This window comes from Cynocephalus volans, chromosome 13, assembly GCF_027409185.1.
Source record: "Cynocephalus volans isolate mCynVol1 chromosome 13, mCynVol1.pri, whole genome shotgun sequence".
Lineage (NCBI taxonomy): Eukaryota > Metazoa > Chordata > Mammalia > Dermoptera > Cynocephalidae > Cynocephalus > Cynocephalus volans.
In genome coordinates, this window is record NC_084472.1 from 75,464,190 (window position 1) to 75,489,141 (window position 24,952).

Here is a 24,952-nt window from a genome sequence, read left to right on the forward strand (position 1 = left end):
TCAAGTGACCAAATCTCTGACAACTCTTTAGATTTTGCCTTCCTAAGAATGGATCCTAAATTTACAAAGAAAATAAAATTTTGGGATACCTCTCACTATAATTATTAATTAGCTCAACACTGTTATAAGAGCTGCCTGGGAAGACTTGCCAAATCAGAAAAGATGCTTGGCCTTTCCTAAGTTTGCATAGGTAAAATACTATTAATATAAATATTTCAGAAAATGCATGCTTTATGGGAAGGTCTTGGAGATTTTTCAGTGACTTCGCTGTCACTGATTCTTAAGGAAAACATTCATCAAGCTCTTTTCAAATACTTGTGTACTCTGCCCCAATAGAAAATTTTATTCTATTATTGGTTGCAATAATAAATTAACTACAGCCTTTCAGTCTCATTATCAATGTTTCTTGATGGCTGCCAGAAGGCTCCTGAAAAGAACTATACTAGGAACACTGAACTACTGATACTCCAAAAAATAGACTCTTGGGTACAGGGTTCTGACTGACATCACTTAGATTGACCCAGGATTTCTAAGACTTTCTTAGTCTAGAAACTCACATACATCATGAAAACATACTGCTTGACCCAAGACTCAGCAGAACAGGAATTGCTACGAATGACTGAACTGAAAAAACAAAAGTTAATTGTAGTTATTTGTTTGGAATATGACTGGTATTATTTCCAATCTTCCATATTTAATGAATATATAAGGAAGCCCTTTTTCTTTCTTCTTAAGCTATCTCCAATCTTCAATTTAGTAGATTATGATATTGCAGACTTAAAATGATACTTGATTTTCAATGATCTACTCAGAATTCAGAAACAAATAGTTTTACTTTTCAGGACAATATTGTCATTTTCATGGGTTCAATAGGAATCTATCTATACTCTCCTTTTTAGTGAGATGCAATTGGACAAATCAATTATGCAACCAAGGCCACACCTGTAGTGTCTTATTTGAGATGGTTTTCTTTTAATCAGTATGACAAGCTCATTACTAAGAAATTTATGTGGAACCAATTCCTATGTAGCAGTGACAGGAAACTGACCTGGTACCTGACTTACAGGGTCCCAGTGTCATAGATTGTGAGAGTCACTTCCTAAGAACCAGGGACATTGGTAAATTTGGTGACTATCAAGAAGAAAAACATTCACCTAAATGTATAGGTAGTGCAGGTGAAATCTGGTGAAGAATGTACTGGGCCTGGTTTCCTGGCCTTGGGATAGAAAAACAAATAATAGAAGTTTTTAAAAATCCAATCCAAAATTGCTTACGAAAACTTCTGGACAAAAATCAACTCTGCAGCCTTAGTAATTCTTTGATACTAGAAGGCTTTAGGTTTTCAGAGCAAATGCAAGGCCAATACGCTTAATTACCACTCCTGCTACACTGAAATATTAAGGCCAACCCTTATGAGACCAGGCTTTCTTTTGATCAAGAATATATATTTGAAAATTATTTATGATCACAAAAGGGAGACTAACAGAAATTTTATCCAAAAATCGGAGATGAGGCAAAAATAGTTAGTTGCACATCTCTGTAATATCTGTGTGGACAAAGGCCACACAATGATTGTCTGGGGTGTACTTAGTTCATCTTGTTATTAACTACTGATTAAAAGTCACAGACTTAGTCACATTGCTTCTTGACTAGATTTTTGCCCAGTAAAGATGCAAAGAAGGAAGTATCACTGCAGAAAACGGCTTAAATAGTTGAAGAATTACTTTGTTTCACAGGCGTTCTTGTTCTCTACTTCCATTCTGTAAATGAACAAAACCATCTCAGACTTATGCTAACCCACAGCCTAACAGAGCTGGCCTCTGGCCTCTAAGTTTTACTCCTTCAAAGCCCAGAAAGTAATTTAAATGACCTCTTCCCATTTCAAATAGGCTAAAATAAATAATAAATAACATCCTTATTTGAGCTAACAAAAGAAGGGTAGAAAATGCTACTAACTTGAAAGAAAGATTTGCTAAATTTTTGTCACTTATGTTGAATAATCTCAGAGATGGACAAACTATATAGATCTCATAATTTCAAAGACAAGAAGACATAAACACTTATGTGTACACACACACACATATCATTATGTACCAAGAGTATTTATCCTACAGTGGTATCAAATCTACAGAATATCAATGAACCTTATAGTGGAATGTCATGGCATTTTACAGCAAATATTTTAAAGTTCATTAGGGACGAACTAATAAAAATAAGTGCAAGCAATGGGACATATCTGATAAAGTCCTAATAGAAACAGCACTTTATACACTAACATACATTACTATTTGACCTTTACCACAACAGTGATGTCAGCCACATAGTAGGTACCTTCCTAGTAATAAATGAGGAAGTAGTCTCAGAATAGTTAAGTAACTTGTTAATGATTCCCAAGCTGATAAGCAGAGCAAGGACTCAAACTCATGTCTTCTTACTCCAAGTTCTGTGTTCTTTCTAGTGGGCATAATTGTGGAAACAGGAGGTAAGTAAAGCTTGAGAAATATGACTTTACCCTACAGAGTACTTAATTAAAATATACCTCAAAAAAAAAAAAAAATATATATATACACACCTCAAGATCTGATTTTACCATATTTTCAAGTTATTGCCAAGGATCTAAAAGTCCCCATCTCTACAGTATAATCAATCAACTGATAAGGTGTACCAATTTGGTGCCTACCATAGACACACTTTCCTAAGTACCTTAAGATGACATAAGTAAAAACTGATCTCTCTCTACATTAAATTATGACCTAACAGAGAAAATAATTCTAATGTGAAAATATTCAGAGTACTTTAAGAAGAGTACATGATGCAGTAAAAGTAAGTGTAGACTAGGATGAATACCATGGAGCATCATATTGCAGTTAGAAGCAACTGATGCACACCTACAAAAACAGATGGATCAGAAACACAGTACTTAAGAAAAAAAGTAAAACTGAATGAGATATAACACAACAACATGTATGTATCTAAACATGTATCTAAAACAATGACAGTCATTTTGCCAAAAAACATAGAGATATACATTTAAACATCAGAATAGCTGTCGGTGGAGGGAAAGAATGGAAATGGGGTATTAGGATAAAAGAGAAAAAAGAAACAAAAAAGCACAAGGTTTTGCTGGATTGAATACAATGCACCTATTAAAACTAATGTAACTGATCTACATGGACTGACATGTAAAGATAACCAAGATAAATTTTTAAATGATAAAAGCAAGATAGCGCATGGCATATATAATATCCCATTTCTAAATGTGCATGTCTTGAAGTATACACGTACATGTGCAAGTACGAAAAAGAAAATTTGGAAGAATATACCAAACTAAAAACAATGGTAATCTCAGGGACAGAACAATGGGGAAAGAAGATTTTCAATTTTTTAATATTTTAATACTTTTACAATTTATTTTAAGTTCGTAAAAAGAAAATTCTATAAACTTTGGAGTTAGAAGTTGGTTCAAACACTGACTACATGATTTTAGGCAAGTTACTTAACCTCTCTTTGATTCCTTATCTATTAAATAGAAAAAACTACACTAACTCATGGTGTTTTAAGAATTTAAAGAGATAACAAATGCCACATTCCTAGCACAGTGCTCCCTCCATTATCCTATGAAAAAGCATGCAATTAAAAATAAGAATGGGTGATAATGAGAAATGTGACAAGAATTTAGAGAAAGGAAAGATCACAGATTACTTATAGAAAATTTAAAGAACTTGAATGAGAGTTTAAAAAATGGTAGAACATTAGTAACAGAGAGTTGGGGGGAAAGCATTACCAAAATAAAGGAAATAATCAGAATAAATACACAGGAAGGAGGAGGAGATGTACAAACACATGGCCCAGTGCCTAACACAAACTACATGCACAATAAATATCTGTTAAAATAAATGAAAAGGGGTGCAGATTAAGGAATAATAGAAAAAAATAAGTCTGCTTAGATAGATCAGGGCTATATTTTAGAGATCCTTGAAATCAAAACAGAGCCTAGATTTAATGCAGTTGCCAATGCAAGGCTTCTATAGCTGAAGTTCCACAGCAAAACTACGTTTTAGGAAGACATGGTCTGGCACAGCAGTAAGCCAGGATACAACAGAATAAAGAATAACTAACCAGTTATAATAAATAATTAAGTTATATACATAGATATATGTTTATACACACATGCACAGGATATAACATATATTACACATATAACAATATATTATTATAGACTAGAAATGAGATGGGGAACTGAACAAAGGTGGGAGCTAACTAGACAGAAATGTGACTAAGATACTGGATATGATAACAAACTGTCCTAGTAATTATAATTATCATTTGCAGTTTAAAAGAAATACATACATAAATAAAAGTTTTGAACTCTTTCTCAAGAACAGAGTAAGAGTCAATCTCCTACATAATAACTTACCTGATCCTCTTGAAACAAAATGCCTTTCTGAGCATTTATTCGTTTAAACAGATCCCCTCCTTCACAGTAATCCATCACTATGTAGAGAGAGCCATTTTCTACAAAAAATAAACATTCCATTCCATTTTTAAAAGGTATATCAAAAGCATATCTAAAGAAAAGGTACTTAAAGGTTTACTAAAAAGTAGCAGCTAAGCCAAAAAAAAACCCAACAAAAAAACCAGAACCACATTCAAAAGATTTATAGTACAAAGTCAGGATATACTGGTCATACAGATTGTACAATGACTTAGGTTCATAGGCAGCTCTACTATTAATTATTTTTCTACCAAGAATATACGATTCTATTGGATAGTAGTGTTCACATTGAACTAAACATCTCTGGAATATAGACAAAATGCAGATAGATATACTGGATTTCATTCAATAGATACATTTCTTTAAATGTCATATATAAAATCATGTTTTTCCACCAATTCATCAGAGATGGGTTATCTTAATTTCCAACTGACCATTAATTTTCAGCTTTGTTTTGTCCACTTGTATCAATTACTTATTAAACAATACAATAATAAATGCTGTGATGAACTCTTGAGGATCCAACAGTGAATAGGACACAGTCTCTACCCTCTTGGAGCTTTGATTTTATTCTCTTTTTTAAAAATTTGTACGAGTGTACTGCAAAGTTTGTGGAAAAACAGAATTAAAAGATAATACAGGACTGGCTGGTTAGCTCACTTAGGAGAGCATGGTGCTGGTAACACCAAAATCATGGGTTCAGATCCCTGTACAGGCCAGCCACAAAAAAAAAAAAAAAAAAGATAACATGAATCTTCCATGAACTTTTTGAAGACCCTTTGTGTATAATTTGTGAACAAACATGAAGATGGGGCACAGTGCCATTCACCCTTATTTCTCAGTCCACAGAGAAAGGGACTTCCATACCTCTCTCCCTGGGTAGAAAGGACTAGAACATTTCTAATCATTAATCATTCTCTCCACCCCCTACTTCTTCACAAGTAAGGAACAGTGGCTGATATCACTTCTAATATTTACTGAGCCACTACTTACCAGTGAGGGTATCATAACTTAAAGAACTGTTTCCCAGTTCTCACTTCTTTTACTATCTGAGCTATGGCCTTATTTCCAGCAATACTTATTTCTTACACTTTGTGGTAGTCTCATCACCTGTGGTCCTCATACACTGTTTAGATATACTGCTTGTAATGTGCCATCGGGATTGGGAACCTATCTAATTAAGCTAACTAAGAAGCTGCATGACTCTTCATGAGTGACATGGAAAGATCACTCAAATATACATGTGAAAAAAAAAAAACCTTGAAAACAGTATAATTCGCTATTTATAAAAAATATACACGATGTTACCACTTATGTAGCATAAGAAACAAAAAGCAAAACATTGCATACAGTATGCTATAATTTATGCATGCTTACTAGTGCTTAGACTGTTTCTAGAAGGAAAAAGAAGATAGTGATAACAGTGGTTAACTGCAAGAATGAAACATAGGTGGTTCACGGATAGCAACAGAAAACAAACTTTTCATTATGCATGTGTCAAAAGATAAATAAAACCATCAAAAGATAAAAACAAAAAGTATATGAGTAAGTGAGAGAGGGGAGAGGAGAAGTAAAATGTTTCAGTTGTACTACACGTATTCTGAAATGTTTTCTGCTGCTTAGACATTTATTATTGATTTGGGAGATAAATACTTATTTAAAATGTAAGGTTAATGGAAAGGTTTGTGAGGAAAGTACTAATTTGTTTTGTATTCTTTCAATCATTTAAACATCTAAGCACTAATTATGTGCCAGGCACTTTGCACAAGATGCTAGAGATACAGAAATATAAGACACTACTCTTATCACCAATGGGCTTGTGCATTATTGGAGAAAGCACCTCCAAAAAACAAAAACCACCACCACCTAGAAACTGCTTGAAGTTGGGGCAAAAAAGGCTGTAAGCCAAGTGATAAAAGCTCAGTGCATATTAGAGAATAACCTAGAGTTTAACAGAAAAACAGTAATGGGGATATGAGTTACAACCAATCAGCAAAGAATGCATTGTTGGCTGGCTAACCTAAAAGCCAGTTCTAACACTTCTCCCTTCACTACCTCTCACTTTAGAAGGTGAAAAAAAACCAGATGTTCTAATTTTCATTTTCCCTTACAGTTAGAGATGGTCATCTGACCCACTTTGGCCAATAAGATCAAGTGGAACTCTGAAGAGTTGTTTCTGAGAAAGCATTTGCTTGTTTGATTAAAGGAATAGACTCAAGACAAGACCTGCTTTGCCACTATTTCCTCACTTCCTTTGGCTTTGGATGCAGACATGTGCCTGGAATTGCAAGAGCCATCTTGGGACAAGGTGAAAAGCATTAGGCTGAAAAACTTACATACTAACAATGACAGAGCAGAATGACGGAAAGAGCCTGGATGTTGCTACTTCCACATAGGCCCTGTTAGAGGTCTGCTTATCTTAAGACTTCTTGTTAGGTGAGATAATTAAATACCTTTTTCACTTAAGCCAGTATCGGTCAGATTTTCTGTTACCTGCTGCCAAAAGCAAACCAAATTTAGCAACCAAGAAATGCTTTCTTCTGATAGGTAGTTAGATTTTAGTGGCAGCAATGGAGAACAAATAGAATGCCAACCCCTATCTAAATATATGAGATTGAAAAGCTTCCATTAAAGATACAAAAAAAGAAGGCAATTAGAAGATGATACCTACAGACAACCAAAAAGAGAATAATACATAAATTATGGAAGTAGAGGAAATAAAAATGTATACCCACATAAACATACAGATATACAGTAATACAAGGCAATCCCTTATTTTCCCAATGATAAGATCAAAATTTTTACCCATATGCATCTATAAATATTAGGGATGCAGATCAAATAGTCAAATATCTAATTATAATATTTAATATTGTAATCTAATTATGTATTTACATTTTAAGTTAAATATATCTGGAAATATTTTTCTCTTCACTCTGTTTTATGAAAGAATTTTATCAAAAGTCTTCACATGCATCTTCAAATCAATATCTTTTACTGATTCACCTAGCGCTTTTTCTAAAACATAAGGTCTTCATTTCCTTTTAAGTTAACAGAAAGAAAGAGAGCACTTTTTAATCTATATGTTGCTACTAGAATTTTTTCCCATGTACTAATTCCTATATGCATTATATTGGGGCTTAAAAAAATCATCATCCTAGAGGGCTATATACATAATTGTCACAACATTACCACATTGCTTTTTAAGTGTCTTTAGAAGGCTTACTTACGATGGTATCTAATACCTGAAATTATGACATCAATACTAAATTTCTTTGATGCCTTTTTAAAATTGATTATGCCTGTGGACCTCTAAAAGCATCCAAAACTCAGTGAAGACTTCCCCCAAAAAGCATTTTGTTACTTAATGTATGCAATATTTTTGAGAGCACATACTGTACTATGGGAGATTTTACAAGAAAGAATTAGTTTTTAAGGTAGGACAACTGTCTGGCAAATGATTTTTGGAATGTTTTTCCTTATATTAAGGTATATATATGGATTTTTGCAATATAGTGAAATGGAAGTTTTCCTACATCACAGAAAAACCAGAATCTGCAGACAGAAAGTGTACAAAATGTTCCAAGAGAAACAGATTCAGAACTATTAATACTAAGTCATATTCCAGTAAATCTCAACCCTAAAGAAAGAGCCCTCTGGGCATCAAGAAAATGTAAGCAAATTACATTCATGAAGAGGAAGAGCATTATGCTGGACTCAAACTTTTCTACAGAAACATTCAATGCAAGAAGGCAAAATGTGTTTATAAGGGGAAAAGGATTATCAAAGATACTTATTCACATGTAAAGCTATCAATCAGATACTCTCAGGAATGCAAATATTAATGGCATTGAGGGAATACAGTATCCATAAGCTCTTCATGAAAAAAAAAATAATGAAATCTAGCCAACCGAGAGATGAATTAGAATAACTCAGGCATGGGGATACTAAGGTATATAAAAGAACAAACAATAGGAATTGAACCTGTCTATATATAGAATCAAGGACAAATAACTGTAACAATTATAACTTGAGAACAAAAGAAATTATTATTTTTACCTTGTCAAGATGAACAAAAATCAGCCAGTGGAGACAAACTGTAAATACGCTAACTTCCTCATCTTTCATGGCAGGCATTCAAAATAATGTCAAAATTGGCACTTTTTAACCAATTTATTTTTTAAAAATTGACAAATTTAAAATGTTTGCCTATGTAAATAATTTTTATTGATTCCAAAGAACAATTAAATATTTCAGAATTCCCAAAAGCTCCATTTGAAATTAAAGAGAAGTCCAAAGGGCTACATGGAATAGAATGAGAAAATGATTCAGGTAAAGCAGAAACATATGTAGAATCACTAGATAAAATTACACCATATAAATTTTAGAATATACTTATAAGTCAGGGTTGTAGATCCTAAGAGACAAGAATTCTCATTCCCTTTAGCCTAACAATTCTACTCCTACAGCAATACTACTGTAGTACACAAAGACACTTGTACAAGGATATTCAGTGTGATGTTATCTGTAATAGTGAAAAACTAAAAACAACCTAAGTGTTCATAATAGAAAGCTGGCTAAACAGTGGCAGACCCATACAACACATATAATGGAATATACCACAGCAGTTACAAGATAGCTGTAAAGAATGAGGTGCACTGATATATGTTGACATGGAAAGGTATTGTAACCTAGGTTCCAGGGTCTCCTAAATGCCCAGGCTGCTTGCCACTGCTAAAAAGTTCAAACAGGGGGCCGGCCCGTGGCTTACTCGGGAGAGTGCGGTGCTGATAACACCAAGGCCCCGGGTTCGGATCCCATATACGGATGGCCGGTTCGCTCACTGGCTGAGCGTGGTGCTCACAACACCAAGTCAAGGGTTAAGATCCCCTTACCGGTCATCTTTTAAAAAAAAAAAAAAGTTCAAACAGGAAGTGAACTGGTCATAACCTTTTGTTCTGAGTTTCTGTTCTTGCTGAAGGTGGTAGGAAGTCATGACCAGACTGCCCTCAAAATAGATTGGCTGAAACTTAAATATAGGCTCCAGAGATGAACTTTAGTGAATCTCCGCCTAAGGCTGGGCTGGGATCTCCACACCTACCTGTCACTGTTTTGTCACGGGACACCACGACATAAGTCTCAATTTGCCACCTATGGACTGCAACCTATAGTAGCCCAGGACTCAAGATTTAGCCTGTGTGATAACTTCCTGAGGTCCCATTGTTGCCCAAAGGTTACATTCTTTCCCTTGTCCAAATGCATATTTGGCTTCAAAACTGACCAGGGAACTATGTCCCACAGGCAACTAATACAAATTGAATATGCTTGTATCCTTCATTTGAATGAGAAGCCCAAAATGAGAACTTGGGTGAGAACTCTGGCTATATAAGATGACCCTTTCCCTTGTTTGGGGAGACACTGCTTTGGGAGCGATCCCCAGTGTTCCCCTTACTTGCAAGTAATAAACCCTTTTCCTCCTACTCTGGTCTTGGTGGTTTTGTGCTCTCAGAGGGACAAACCACCATTGTCTGGTAACAATATCCATGAGATATAAAGTGAAAAGAACAAGATGCAGAAATACATATATATGATCTCACTCATTTTTATACTTTTAGAGCTAGAGGTATATGTTTTTCATAGGCACAGAAAATACTAAGGTACTTCAAAAAGTTCATGGGAAGATTCATTTTATCTTTTAATTCTACTTTTCTCCCAACTTTTTGAAGTACCCTTGGAAAGAATAAACACATAGTTATTAACAATACTTATCCCTAGGGAGTGGGAATTAAGATGGATTGGGAGAAACAGAATTAACTTTTAGTCATGTATGTTTATACTTTTTGAATATGTTTATTATGAGCATGTATTACTTTAAAATCAAGTAACAGTATTAATAAAATCTTATTTGAAGCATATGCCACTCTTTTTTTGAATCATTCAGATGTTTCTAAGTGAAGCAGTCAACAGAAATACAAAACATCTGCTAGAATATGTCAACACAAATTCAAAATCTTATAACTTGAATATTAAAATCTTGATGATGAAAGAAAAAAGAAACTAAGAGATAGATGCGAGGAGAAAGATAAAAAAACTCAAGGTCCTGAGAAGGAATAGTTAACATTGTACTCTTTCACATCAGATATAAATCATTTTACTGCCTCATAAGAAAATAAATAAGCTAAGTATCTTATGACATTAAACCATATTTTTAAGAAAGTATGTTCTACTTTAGTAGATACTGAGTTCATCTGGGAACAGTTATTTTAGCTCTAATTCAGACTCTGAAACTGGTATGTGATATGACCCTGAAACAGTCATTTCAGCCATCTTTTACTTTTGATCTAAATTATTTATTTTATAATTTATAGGGATTTACGATGAAAATGGAGATGGTATTTGGGTAGGAATTCAATAAACCATTTTGACGAGCCTTTAGAGAAGCTTTCCTTATCTTCCTTCCTACATCACCAAATATAACATTTTAAGAGCTTGAGAAAACTTTCAATAAAACTCAATATTATATTAATGAAGTACAGAAGAGAATATTAATGAGTAGGTTACTTGTTAAAAATCAGAACATTTTGTCAGGGGTACTGGTGACAGCACTTCAAGGAAGTTTAGTTTAAAAGTACGTAAGTTACTGCAGTGGACTGAACTGTGCCCGACCCCCCCACCCCCAAAGTTTAATGTGTTGGAAGCTTGGTCCCACTGTGAGAGTGTTAAGAGGGTGGGAAATCCTATTATGGTAATTGAAAGGTGGGTCCTTGAAGAGATGATTAGATTGTGAGGATCCTGCCACAGTGAATAATTTAATGGTGGTCATGGGCATGGTTCTGAGGGCTTTAAAGGGAGAGCACATGAAGTGCTCTCTCTCTCTCTCTGCTATTTTCTGTTATGTGAGACCCTTGGGTCACTGTCACCACCACCAGATGTGTTCCCTGGACTTTTGACTTCCCAGCCTCTGAAACTGTAAGCAGTAAATTTCATTTTCTTACAAATTACCCAGTTCCAAGTATTTTGCTACAAGTAACAGAAACAGACTAACACAGGAAATTGTACCATAGAAGTGGAGTGTTGCTTATAACAAATACTTGGAAATGTGGAAGTGGCTTTGGAATTGGGTATTGGAAAAAGGGTTGGAGGAGTTGGAGGACTCAGAAGACAAAAAGAAAAGGGAAAATTTGGAAATTCTTACAGACTGGTTAAATGGAGGTGAGCAGAATGCTGATAGAAATATGGACAGTAAAGGCCATTCTGAGATCTCAGATGTAAATTAAAAGGGGCAAAGATCACCCTTGCTATGAACTGGCAAGGAACTTGGCTGCATTCTGTTCATGCCCAAAATTTTACGGAATGTGGAAACTTAAAGATGCTGAACCAGGGTACCTGGCAGAAGAAATTTCTAAGCAGCAAAGCATTCAGGAAGCTTCATGGCTACTTCAAACAGCCTATGATGAATTAGGGCAGAAAAAGGCATAAAGTAAAGCCAGAATTTATAATTCAAAAGAAAGCAGAGGGCGAAAAATCAGAAATCTCTCAGACTGGCCATGAAACCAAGGGTGTAGCCCGGGGACCATTTGCTAAAGAGATTAGGAGATTAGGACAGAAGAAAAGAATTATCAAGAGAAGGGAAAAAAGGCCCTGAAGGCATTTAAGAGCTCTTCAAGGCTGCCCCTTCTATCACAGGCCCAAAGGCCTAGGGAGACAGAATGGTCTCAGGAAAGAGGCCTTGGTGCCCAGGGCCACCTCAGGATGGGCTTCCTGCATCCCAGCTGCTCAATCTTTGGCTAAATTGGCCCCAGGCATGGCTGGACCCACAGTTTCAGAAGATACAAGCCAGAAGGCTTGGCAGCTTGTTTTTAAGTCTGCAGGCTCACAGAATGCCACAGCTGTGGAAACTTGGGAGCCTCCACCCCAGTTTCAAAGGATGTGTGGAAAAGCCTGGGGACCCAGGAAGAGATCTGTAACAGGGGTGGAGTCACCACATAGAGCCTTCATTAGAGCATTGTTAAGCAGAAATGTGGGGATGGAGTTGCAGCAGCACCATGCCTAGTGGAGCCAAGGGCGTGGGACCACCACGGAGACCCCAGACTTGTGGAGTTACCAGAGTGGAACGCCAGCCTGGGAAAGCTGAAGCACAGACTGACACCAGGAAAACCATAGGAGCAGAGCTGCACAATGACTTGGGAACCCAACCCCTGCACCAGACTGCAGAGGATGTAAAACATGAAGTCAAAGTACATGATTCAAGACTGCCTTTTCTACAAGTGGTGCTGGGAAAACTGGATACTCATATGTAGGAGAATGAAACTAGACCTGTACCTCTTACCATACACCAAAATCAGCTCTAAATGGATTAAAGAATTAAATATACATATTGAAACAATAAAACTCCTTAAAGGAAACAGGAGAAACACTCCAGGAAGTAGGAGTGGGTACAGAATTCATGAACAGGACCCAAAAAGCACAGGAAGGGCCGGCCCGTGGCTCACTCGGGAGAGTGCGGTGCTCAGAACACCAAGGCCTCGGGTTCGGATCCCATATACGGATGGCCGGTTCGCTCACTGGCTGAGCGTGGTGCTGACAACACCAAGTCAAGGGTTAAGATCCCCTTACCGGTCATCTTTTAAAAAAAAAAAAAAAAAAAAAAAAAAAGCACAGGAAACTAAAGGTAAAATAAACAAATGGGATTATATCAAACTAAAAAACTTCTGCACAGCAAAAGAAACAATCAACAGAGTAAAAAAACAACCAACAGAGTGGGAGAAAATATTTGCAAAATATACATCTGACAAAGGATTGATATCCAGAATATACAAAGAACTGAAACTTTACAGCAAAAAACCAAATAACCCAATTAAAAAATGGGCAAAGGAGCTGAATAGGCATTTTCAAAGGAAAATATATGAATGGCCAACAGACAGATGAAAAAATGCTCAACATCACTCAGCATTTGGGAAAAGCAAATCAAAACCACACTGAGATACCATCTAACCCCAGTTAGGATGGCTAACATCCAAAGACTGAGAATGATAAGTGCTGGAGAGGTTGTGGAGAAAAAAGAACTCTCATTCATTTTTGGTGGGGCTGCAAAATGGTGCAGCCTTTATGGAAAATGATGTGCAGGTTCCTCAAACAATTACAGATAGATCTACCATATGACCCAGCGATTCCACTGCTGGGAATATACCCAGAGGAATGGAAATCATTATGCCGAAGGGATACCTGTACTCCAATGTTTATTGCAGCTCTATTTACAATAGCCAAGAGCTGGAACCAGCCCAAATGTCCATCATCTGATGAGTGGATAAGGAAACAGTGGTACATGTACACAATGGAATACTACTCTGCTATAAAAAGGAAGGAAATACTACCATTCGCAACAACATGGATGGACTTAGAGAAAATTATATTAAGTGAAACAAGTCAGGCACAGAAAGAGAAAGACCACATGTTCTCATTTATTTGTGTGAGCTAAAAATAAATAAACAAACAAAGAGTGGGGGGGGAGAAGACAGAATAACTACAAAAATTCCTTGAACTATTTAAGTGAACAGATACGATGTTGGGGGGGTGGGGCGGGGGTGGAGAGGAATGGGTAAAGGGGCATGAAAATCAAGCACAATGTATTTTGAGAAGTAAAATTTTTTAAAAAATCCAAAAAACAAAAACAGAAAGTACATGATTTACCTCCTTTGACATTTAATGCCTGCCCTGCTGGATTTTAGACTTGCTTAGGACCTGTTACCCCTTTCTTTCGACCTATTTCTCCCTTTTCAGTGGGAATATGTACCCAATGTTTGTCCTACCACTGTATCTTGGAAGTAGATAACTTGTTTTGATTTCACAGACGGGATCCAAGACTTGTAACAAGTTAAGACTCTGGGGATGAAGCAAATGTATTTACCTGTGAGAAGGACAAGAATTTTGGGGGGCCAGGGGCAGAATGCAGTGGACTGATTTGTGTCCCCCAAGTTTAATGTGTTGGAGGCTTGGTCCCCACTATAATAACGTTAAGAGGGTGGGAAATCCTATTATGGTAACTGAAAGGTGGAGCCTTGAAAAGGTTATTAGAGGGCCGACCCCGTGGCGCACTCGGGAGGGTGCGGCGCTGGGAGCACAGCAGTGCTCCCGCTGCAGGTTCGGATCCTATATAGGGATGGCCAGTGCACTCACTTGAGCACTGTGCGGCCAGTCACAAAAAAGACAAAAAAAAAAAAAAAAAAAGAAAGAAAGAAAAGGTGATTAGATTGTGAGGACCCTGACATAGTGAAAGATTTAATGGTGGTCATGGATATGGTTCTGAGGGCTTTAAAGGGAAAAAGTCCCCCCCCCCCCCGCCATTTTCTGTCATGTGAGACCCTTGGGTCATTGTCACCACTACTAGATGTGTTCCCTGGACTTTGGACTTCCCAGCCTCTGAAACTGTAAGCAATAAATTTCGTTTTCTTACAAATTACCCAGTTCCAAGTATTTTGTTATAAGCAACATAAACAAACTAATACAATTACTATCCTTGCTTTGTCCAAATTCTTGTACTTACTACATTGCTTCTTTTTAAGCAATGACTAATAACAGGGAGCCAGATTAAACTATACAGGGACAGTGTGATATCAGTATTATCCTAGAATCAAGCTGATATTCATATGCATATGTACTGAAGCAAAAATTATATTCTTTTCTCCTTAGAATACAGTCACAAAAAGACTCCTTATAAGGAAAAAATCCAAAGTTATGAATAGCTTAGGATTTCTTTTGAACTCTCTTGCAAAATTTATCTGACCTTCAAATGATTCTCTATACTGGACAATATTTGGATGTTTCATGTTTGCCAATACTGCAACTTCTCTCCTTGATTCTTCTCTTTCTTTACTAGACATCTTAATTGGGAGGAAAAAAAAAAGAAAATAGTAAGTTAAGTCATAACTGAACAACCTAAAAGTCATCAATGAGAGTAGTTACAAAAATAATTGCACCAATACAGTCCAATCAACAAAATATAGCAAGAAGTTAAAAATGAATCAGGTGAACATAAAAGTAAGAACATTTTAAGATGTCAAAACTAGATGAAGTTACAGAACAAATACATCAAACACAAGCACACATTATAGAAAAAATTTAAAAGGATATACAGACTATTCTGAAATTAGTGGTTCTCTTTGGGATTATGGCAGTCATTCACTTTAGGTTATACCTTACTATATATTTTTTAAATTCTCCAACAAAGAGCCCTACTGTAACCAAACTATTACTTGTGTAACCAAACTAAAAATATACTAATTCATTTTTTTTTATTAGATCCTGGAAGAAGCAAGATTAAAATACACTTACTCTTGAGATGTTAATTTCCTTGATAACATATTGCCTGTCATCTTCTGTAGATTTAACAAGAATGGCTTTTCCAAATGAACCTTCTCCAATCTTCTGTAGTCTAACATACTTCTCCATGGTTCTTTTTCTAAGGCATCTTTTCAGTTATGCTAGACATAAAAAAAAGTAACAGTAAAAAGAGATAAATCATGTCTTCTATAACAATTATAATGTTTAATTCAAATTCTAATTCCTTAGTGATTTGCTAACTTCAAAAAAAAAGTATATTTAACATCTTAAAGTTAAATAAACTTTATCTCAATTTACTCCTGTAACCTAGTAATAGCTAAAAAGAGAAATCCAAAAGTGACATCTCAATTTTATAAGAATGTTTTAGAAAGCCAAATACTGTATATACTTAAAATCTATGGAGAGAAAGGCAAACTTTTTCCTACATGAATTAATTAATAGCATTACTTTATTATCTTCAATAAGAATGCAAGCTTAATAAGACACTATTTCCCAAAGTCATTTTACTAATCCCCTCTTATTAAACATTTAAATTGTTTAAAATGTTGCTATTATAAAACAACTTTCAGATAAAATTTCTGTACATATTTTAATGTACTTATTGTAAGGATTTCCTTAGGATAAAATTCTAAACTTGAAGAATATGCACATGTTAAAGCTTGTGACCATGCTACTTAAGTGTCTTACAGAAATGTCTACTAATTTATATTCTAACCAATAGCATATAAACGTGTCTATTCCTAGGTATCCTTATTAAAACTCGTTATTTATTAAAATATTTGAGAGGCAATAAAGGGTAGTAAATAAAGAGCACTGAAACCTTAGAGTCAGAGAGCTTGTATTTAAATCCTAGCTTTATCACTTATTTGTTATGCGACCTTGGACAAGTTACTTTATGTGCTTCAGTTTGTTAATGTGCAAAATGTGAATAACTGTAGTATGTGCTGTTGAGAGGATTACTTAATTTTTCTTTTCTTTTTCTTGCTGGCTGGCAGGTACGGGGACTGAACCCTGGACCTTGGTGTTATCAGCACCATGCTCTAACTAACTGAGCTCATGTGCCAGCCCAGGATGAGTTAATTTAACTACTGTACTAAGAACAGTGCCTGGCACACACTAAGCACTGTGTCACTACTTGTTATCGTTATTCATTAGGTTTGATGGGGAAAATGGTGCTTCACTTTTATTCGAATTTCTTTTGCTTACTAGTGAATTTGAAAAATTCTTCCACATTCATCGAACATTTGTATCTCTTCCCTATTGAACTATTCACCCGTGTTCTTTTTCTATTTTCCACTGGGTTAGTCTTATTATTATTAACTTGTAAAACCTCCTATGTAGGGCCGGCCCGTGGCTCACTCGGGAGAGTGCGGTGCTGATAACACCAAGGCTCCGGATTCGGATCCCATATACGGATGGCCGGTTCGCTCACTGGCTGAGCGTGGTGCTCACAACACCAAGTCAAGGGTTAAGATCCCCTTACCGGTCATCTTTAAAAAAAAAAAAAAAAAAAAAAACCTCCTATGTAATGAACCCGTTATCTGTCATAAATGATTTTTTCCCCTTATCCTATTTGCCTTTCCATTTTATTTAAATATCAAAGTTTATTTTGATGTGAACAAATGTATTAATCATTTATTTATTTATTTATTTTTTTTTTTTTAAAAGATGACCGGTAAGGGGATCTTAACCCTTGACTTGGTGTTGTCAGCACCGCGCTCAGCCAGTGAGCCAACCGGCCATCCCTATATAGGATCCGAACCCGTGGCCCTGGTGTTATCAGCACCGCACTCTCCCGAGTGAGCCACAGGCCGGCCCTAATCATTTCTTTATATTTCTGGTTTTGGTATCATACTTAGACCCTTACCATACCAAGATAACTCATTAAGGTCATTAGTAGCTTTAGCAATAGTAATTTCAGGAAAGTAGTAAGTTCACAAGCCAAAGTACAACACACTAGATAGTGAAAGCTAAAAAAAAAAGTGAGAGTGTCATAAAAGCAATAATCAGCACTGCCTATTGGCAAGGTCATCCTATTGCAGACATACCTGAATTCACTATGTTAATCTGAACCTAATAAACATTTAATTCACCCAACTTGCTTTTTTCTATTTCCATTCATAGCAAGCAGGCTACCAATGAATAAATTCTTTCTAGAAGAAAATGAGCTAATCATGAAACTATTTCAAAATTCCTGTGATGATTTACCAACATTGTAAATTAATAAATCCATGTTCTCATTTCATCCATCAATACTAAATTTGTTTAATTTTATTTTGCCTCTAAAAAATTATCCAATCTCCTTAAATGCAAAATTCATATTCTGACCCTGCAAGACTAAAGGTCAGAACACAACCTGAGGTAAAATAAATGGGATCATTATGCCTTATGAAATTTGTGGGAAAGAGCCTTCCTCTACCTTAGAAAACCTTATAACCATTTACTATTTCAAAATTTCTGTAGGAAATGAGAACGTTTTTAGCAACTGTAAGAGAAACAAGAAATAAACCTCATATCGACAAAATAAAATTTAAAAAAAAAAAGAAATAAACCACTATTATAGCACTATAGCACCATCACTTAGTTTAAGTTATCCCAAACATATTTTCAAGTCCAAGTTGTGTCAACTGGCATAATATAATGGCTACTTGGGCATCAGCCAAAGTTTAATGATTTCTCCAGGACATGAAAGTTTCATATATTACATTACTATGCTACTTAGAAAAAAAAAATCAAGATAAACTCATCTTAGAAAACTAAACTTCATAAATTAAATTACATTAAATAATAACCACATAATGATATTGTTTCACAACCATGATTATTCTTTGACATTTTGCATAGAGAAGAAAAACAAAATTAGTCGATTTGGCTCTTTCTCAAAATTTAGTTGCCAATTCCTTTCTAGGGACCACACTAACAAGATGGAATCTCCAGGAGTTCCTAGTATTACATTATACTGCCAACCACATTACTGAGCATTGTGGTTCTAACTCAGTGAAGAAGAAGAGAATCTACAGCCTTGGTAGTGAAGAAAGATGACTCCAATTGCCATCAAAGAATGTCAAGTGCAGACACCTTCCTGAATGAAAGACTTGTGGTAGATGAGTTTCAGAACAACTGACAAGCTCTCCTTTTCTGTAGAGTCAATGTACATTAGAGGAAATAAAAGAGAAAACATGAAAAAATAGATTACTTTCAGTGTCTTACAACATATTTAACCAAGCTACTTATTTCCTAGTTGTAAGACTTCCGACTGAACTATAAACCTTGAAAATTTTCAAACCAAATGAAATATCACAAAATACACTATAGGCTTCCACATCCAAAATCATAATAACATGTAACTAAAGGAACATAACAATCCTGTTCTGATTTCACTATTGTAATAAACTCAAGTTACAAATAAATGTTTGCCTTTTCTATGTTTCAGCTTCCAACACAAGTTGGAAAATCACAATACCAACTTGACTCACTCTGCAGTATTCTTAAGGTCTCAATAATTATATCAATTTAATTTCTATAATACATGTATGAAAGATATTCAAAAAGAATAAAATCAGAAACTTTTTTTTTTTATATTTAAGCTATCCAAAGAGTTATGTAATGTAACAAATAAAGCAATGAATTAAAAATAAAGAGCAGAGACCAGATCCATAACCAAAAGCTAACCACCTGACTTCTCTGGGTTTCAGTTTCTTCATCTAAAAACGCTAAAGATTTAAACATAATTCTATCTTAAAGGCCTTACCAACCCTAATAGTCCATGACTCAAGGAGAAGAAAATAAAAGAGTAAGTAGGTCAGAAAACAGAAAACTTCAATATTCTTTAGAATTGTACTATTAGCCACAAAGAGTAGAAATGATGAAGGACTACGGCTGAAGCTCTTCCACCAAAAAATCAAAAGAAGTCAGGACAATAATTTAGTTAGCGTGATTCTTTAAAAAGTAAACAAAAAACACAACTTACAGTTAAGTATACCAGACTGAACATACATATGAAAGTCCTTCAAAAAATTCATGGAAGGGCCGGCCCGTGGCTCACTCGGGAGAGTGCGGTGCTGATAACACCAAGGCCCCGGGTTCGGATCCCATATACGGATGGCCGGTTCGCTCACTGGCTGAGCCTGGTGCTGACAACACCAAGTCAAGGGTTAAGATCCCCTTACCGGTCATCTTTTGAAAAAAAAAAAAAAAAAAAATTCATGGAAAAATAGAATTAAAAGGGCCGGCCCGTGGCTCACTCGGGAGAGTGTGGTGCTGATAACACCAAGGCTATGGGTTCAGATCCCATATAGGGATGGCCAGTTAGCTCACTGGGTGAGCTTGGTGCTGACAACACCAAGTCAAGGGTTAAGATCCCCTTACCGGTCATCTTTAAAAAAAAAAAAAAAAAAAAAAGAATTAAAAGATAATACAAATCTTTCCATGAACTTTTTGAGGTACGCTCTTATTTATCTCTTTTTCTACCCCAAACCTAACATGACTTTAAAGGGATCAAAAAGCCACAACAGGTGAGAAGGCAACAGCAATACAATTGTGGAAGCTGGCAAACACAAGAACAAGCAACAACTGTCTTAGGAGGAGAGAAAGCTGTATTCTAAGCCAGCAGTGGGAAATAAGTCAGAAACAAATAAGTTCCACCACAAACTTGCTCAATAATTGGAAGCACCAGGTGCATCTGAGAGTGAGGCTAATACTCATATTAGGACTAAAGAGGGTTGGTTGAAAGACTGTGTAGGAAGCCGTCAGACACACAGATTGCCTCCTTTTCCTCTGCCAGTCAGGCAACTACCTCTCTCCATCTTGGCAGAAGACTAGAGATAACTCTAGACTGGGGATGCAAAGCAGAGAATGGAAATAGCTCACATGATCTAGGAGATTAAGTGAAAGTCTGCATAATGAATAGTGAGACTATGCTCCATTAAATCCACATAAGAAATGTTAAGATTCCAAGAGTATGGTAGGAGTATAAACTGATACAAATACTAAGAAAAATAATTTGGAAATATCTACCAAAATGATAAATGTACAGACATTTTGAACTAAAGATTTTATTTCTAGGAATTTACCCTATAAAAATTCCCAAATGTATAAAAATGATACATGTACAAAGTCATCCTCTGCAGTACTGTTTCTAACGGCAAAATTTAAATATCCATAAAGAGTGAAAGAAGCAAATTTTATGTTGATGTGGATTAATTTCTAAGTACAGTGTTAGATGTTTTTTAGAGGACCAGTATTGGGAAAATATAGGAAAATCGTTAGAGCCCCTCAGATGTTCAGAATCTTGCCGAACATTTGATATAGGCACGTGTGCTCAGGTGTCTCTTGACTATTGTCTAGTGTAAGTGAGCATGTGCACCCAGGTATCCTGGGTTATGGACTTAAATATAAAGGATGAGTGGCTCTGATCCACAGTACCTCCTACCCCCAAGATGCCCCCAGGGGCAGGGGAGGGGGGGCAATAGGGAGGCCACTACTGCTGCTAGTGCCCCTGGGACCCTCCACAAGGCCACCACCACTGCCGGACCTGTAAGCTGCTGTCACTGAGGAAGCTGAGGACCGAGCTCCTATCCTCTGCCAACAGCTCCGGAACCTTTCCCAATTACCTAGTATGGACCTGTGTGTGAGGGGTCTGAGGACCCAGTCTATACAATGGGTTTGAAGTGTCTGAGCCCTAGCTCTGACAACATAAATGGAAACTTAATATAACTAAAATAATGAAACATTTTGGCTTTAGTTATGATTTGCCTTTACAGACCAGAATGACAAATAAAACATACTATCATTTGTGTAGTAAAGGCAAATATACGTGTATATTTATATTTACATTTACTTATGTGTGTGTGTATTTATTACATATGTATACACGAACACACATCCACACATAATTGCTTGTGTAAGTAATATACCTAGAGGGATACACAAGAATCAAGAATCTAGTAATACCAACTGCCTCCAGGGAAGGAAACTGAGTAGTTTAGAAAAAGATTTTTCAATCTTTTGTACTTTCTGAATTTTAAACCATGTGAATGTATTCAAAACAATAAGTTGAAATTTAAAAACGATAATAAATGCTGATAGAAAAAAGAACAGTAGCTAGATCAATTTCTCTGATTAAAATCCTTTTTTTTTTTTTTAAAAAGATGACCGGTAAGGGGATCTTAACCCTTGACTTGGTGTTGTCAGCACCACGCTCAGCCAGTGAGCAACCGGCCATCTCTATGTGGGATCCGAACCCGTGGCCTTGGTGTTATCAGCACCACACTCTCCCGAGTGAGCCACGGGCTGGCCCTGATTAAAATCCTTGAACAACATCCCATTTCCAATCTCCTCACCTTGATGTTGTTTTTCCATGGCATCAAACTTCGAGTATGCAAACTAAGCTCCAGGAAAATATCTCATCCTGTAATTAAATTAGACATCTTTCCTCACATTTTACTAAAAATTTCTTTAAAGCCACAAATAAGCAATGTTTGACATAACCAAATTTTGTGCAACACACGAAAAATGTCAGAAGTATATGAATGTACTCTTATCAATCTGGAACACATGCTGCTAGGCATTAAGCCCTCATCAGCTGTTTCAGATATTTGACGACAGGTTGTCCTGAAGGGAAACAGTGGTAAAGGAATTCTTAAAGATTTCCTGGTATAGTCTGCAGCTAAAACCAACACATACAGTTCTCTCAAAACAATAAATACCATTTTGAATCGTGATGGTCAATTTATCTTCTCAGGAAGAAAAGTCCTTTCCTTATTTCTCATTATGCAAACAAGCAAAAAATAAAAATGGGATTCCCATTAGTCTTTTTCAAAATAATTGTTTTTCTTCTCTGTAAGTCTATTCAGATAGCACTCAATGGATTCTGTAGTGGAAACGACCAACATGTAAATAAAGAATTTATACTTGTGAAAAGATGTCATGTTCACAACTTAGATTAGAAGACAGAAGATTAGATGGAGTAAAATTTACTTGGAATAGGTAACCTCAAAAAAACTCCTGTGGTTGAGTTCCATAACATTTACTAAATTCCTAACGGTGACTATTATTGTGCAAAAACCTGTTTTCCCACAAAACAGGCTCCTTACTTTTCACCTAGAATAATGGGCAATTTTAAATGAAAAGATTTGTAGATCCTCTAATACCAGACAGATGTAAACTAGAAACAACTACTTCTATCCATACTAGGCTCCCCTCCATCATTTCCACCACACTGCTACATCATAAGAAAAGGCCATTATTAGTTTAGATTGGATACTGCTTTTAATCCTTCATAAACATTTCTAATGTAACTTAACAAGGCAATAAAATTTTTTTCTGCTTCTTGGAGAAGGTTTTACGTTAGAGAATAAAAAACAGGCCTGTATAAAAAAGAGTTATGATGCACTCTTAAAGTACCAGAACTTTTAATACCTTATATATGGAAACTGTCAAATCATGGAAATAAAACATGAGCTAACTGTCGCTCATTTTCTCCTCTTAATTAAAATGTACACGTAATTTAAATCGGAGACAACTAAAACATGAGCAATTTAAACGATTGCTTACCCATTCCTTGATTTCTATTTTTATTTAGATTCCATTATCATTCTAGTTTTTTAGTTTTTTGTTTTGTTTTTATGTTCAAGGATTGCTTTGTAATACATGTATTTCCTTAGAGAATTAACATTTTAATGAGATGAAAGTTATCTTCCGTGCAAATACTTAAGGTGAGTATCCATGCAATCTCTATATAAGCAAGTCTAAGCAGGTCTCTTCATTTCCAGGATGATTTTACCATTTTGCATGTCATTGCTTCCCCCCAGTGCAACTCACCTCAGTGACACAGGACTTTAGCAGGAATAACGGTGATGATCAGTAAGCATCAGTCTAGGTGTGGCAGTCTTCTTACGGGATTTAATAAGGCAGTGGCACCACCCAGCAATTTGAAAATGACATCCTGAAAGAGAAACCAAGTCTGTCTAACCAGCAGCAGCTCACAGCCCAGACTGAAAGGTGGGCACCGAGACTCCCACACCTGACACCTGTGTTTGGTTGACACCTCAGGTTTGACTCCGTCCCGCCTCGGGCAACGCCAGTGAGACACGTCCACACTGCCCCGACGAAACAAACTGGTTTCTGAGCCCCTTGGAAACGGCGGGCGGCAGCAGGGGGAGTGCCGCCGTTAGCGCCTCTCCAATTTCACAGAGATCGTTGCTAGTGGCTCCTCGGCGGGGTGGAGGACGGACGGTCGGGAAGCCACCTGACTGCCACTTCCTCCTGCCCGCAAGGCCGGCTCTAGATTCCGGGACACGGGGACAGCCGTTCGGAACTCCAGAGTGAGGACTCCGTACCCTAACACCCCCAAACCCTGGAGCGAACACAGAGCCGGGGGGGAGCGGCCGGCGCGTCCCTGGCGCTGGCGTGTGACGTCAGCGCGCGGCAGCCGGCGCGCCCCGGAGGTGGCCGGAAGGAGCGGCTTGGCTGGGCCGGGTAGTGAGCGGTGCGTGCTGGCGCCAGGGCACCGCAGGTGGGAGAGGGTATGGAAGAAAGGTGGGAGTGAAGAGGAAGGAGTAGGGCAGAGAGGAGGGCGAGAAGTCACTAACAGAAGCTAATTTGGAATAAAGCATTTTATAAATTTTTTCCACACATACCACACAGGGAAAGAGTTTTTTTTTTTTTTTTTTTGGTGAGGGCTTACTACTTAGTGATACCACATTTTTAAAAGTAACTTTGGTTCAAACACCAAGCCTTTTTCTATTATATTTTGGATGACTAAAACAAGAAAGTATTTTTAAGTCTTGAAATTTAAAACAAACAAACATATAATGTGGTTTTTCTACACCTTTACATCTGACGTGTGTATAAATTACTTGCCTGAATATTGAAGGGTTTGGCAGTGTATAAGTAGTCCCAGTCCCTTTTCACTGCAGGACTTGCCAAGATAGGAACAGATTTCCTCCAAGCTCTAACAAGGGATCAAATCTAATGTTATACTGAGTAGCCTTCCTTAGTAACCTAGTAACCTACTAAACCCTAACCCTAACCTTGGATACTGGAGAATCCAAACTTGGAGCTGAAAAAGGGTAGTGGCTTGTATGCTTAGTTGCCCTCCGTGTTGTTCCTGTTGTA

At 36.6% G+C, this 24,952-nt stretch overlaps 1 protein-coding gene across 12 annotated transcripts in view; it reads right to left on the reverse strand.

Moving 5' to 3' along the window:
- The window catches only part of NEK1 (NIMA related kinase 1), a 206,772-nt gene extending 182,543 nt beyond the window's left edge, over positions 1–24,229 (reverse strand). For 9 of the 12 annotated variants that reach the window (XM_063076752.1, XM_063076758.1, XM_063076757.1 and 6 more), the window contains exons 1-4: positions 23,657–24,229; positions 15,827–15,975; positions 15,279–15,375; positions 4,418–4,515 (exon numbers count right to left, since the gene is read on the reverse strand). In XM_063076752.1, coding sequence (XP_062932822.1) covers positions 4,418–4,515; positions 15,279–15,375; positions 15,827–15,943 — 312 coding nt within the window. In that variant the 5' untranslated portion in view covers positions 15,944–15,975; positions 23,657–24,229. The remainder of the gene's footprint in view (positions 1–4,417; positions 4,516–15,278; positions 15,376–15,826; positions 15,976–23,656) is intronic. The other 3 variants (XM_063076750.1, XM_063076747.1, XM_063076748.1) reach the window with 3 other exon arrangements.
- Between the last annotated feature and the right edge of the window lie 723 nt (positions 24,230–24,952).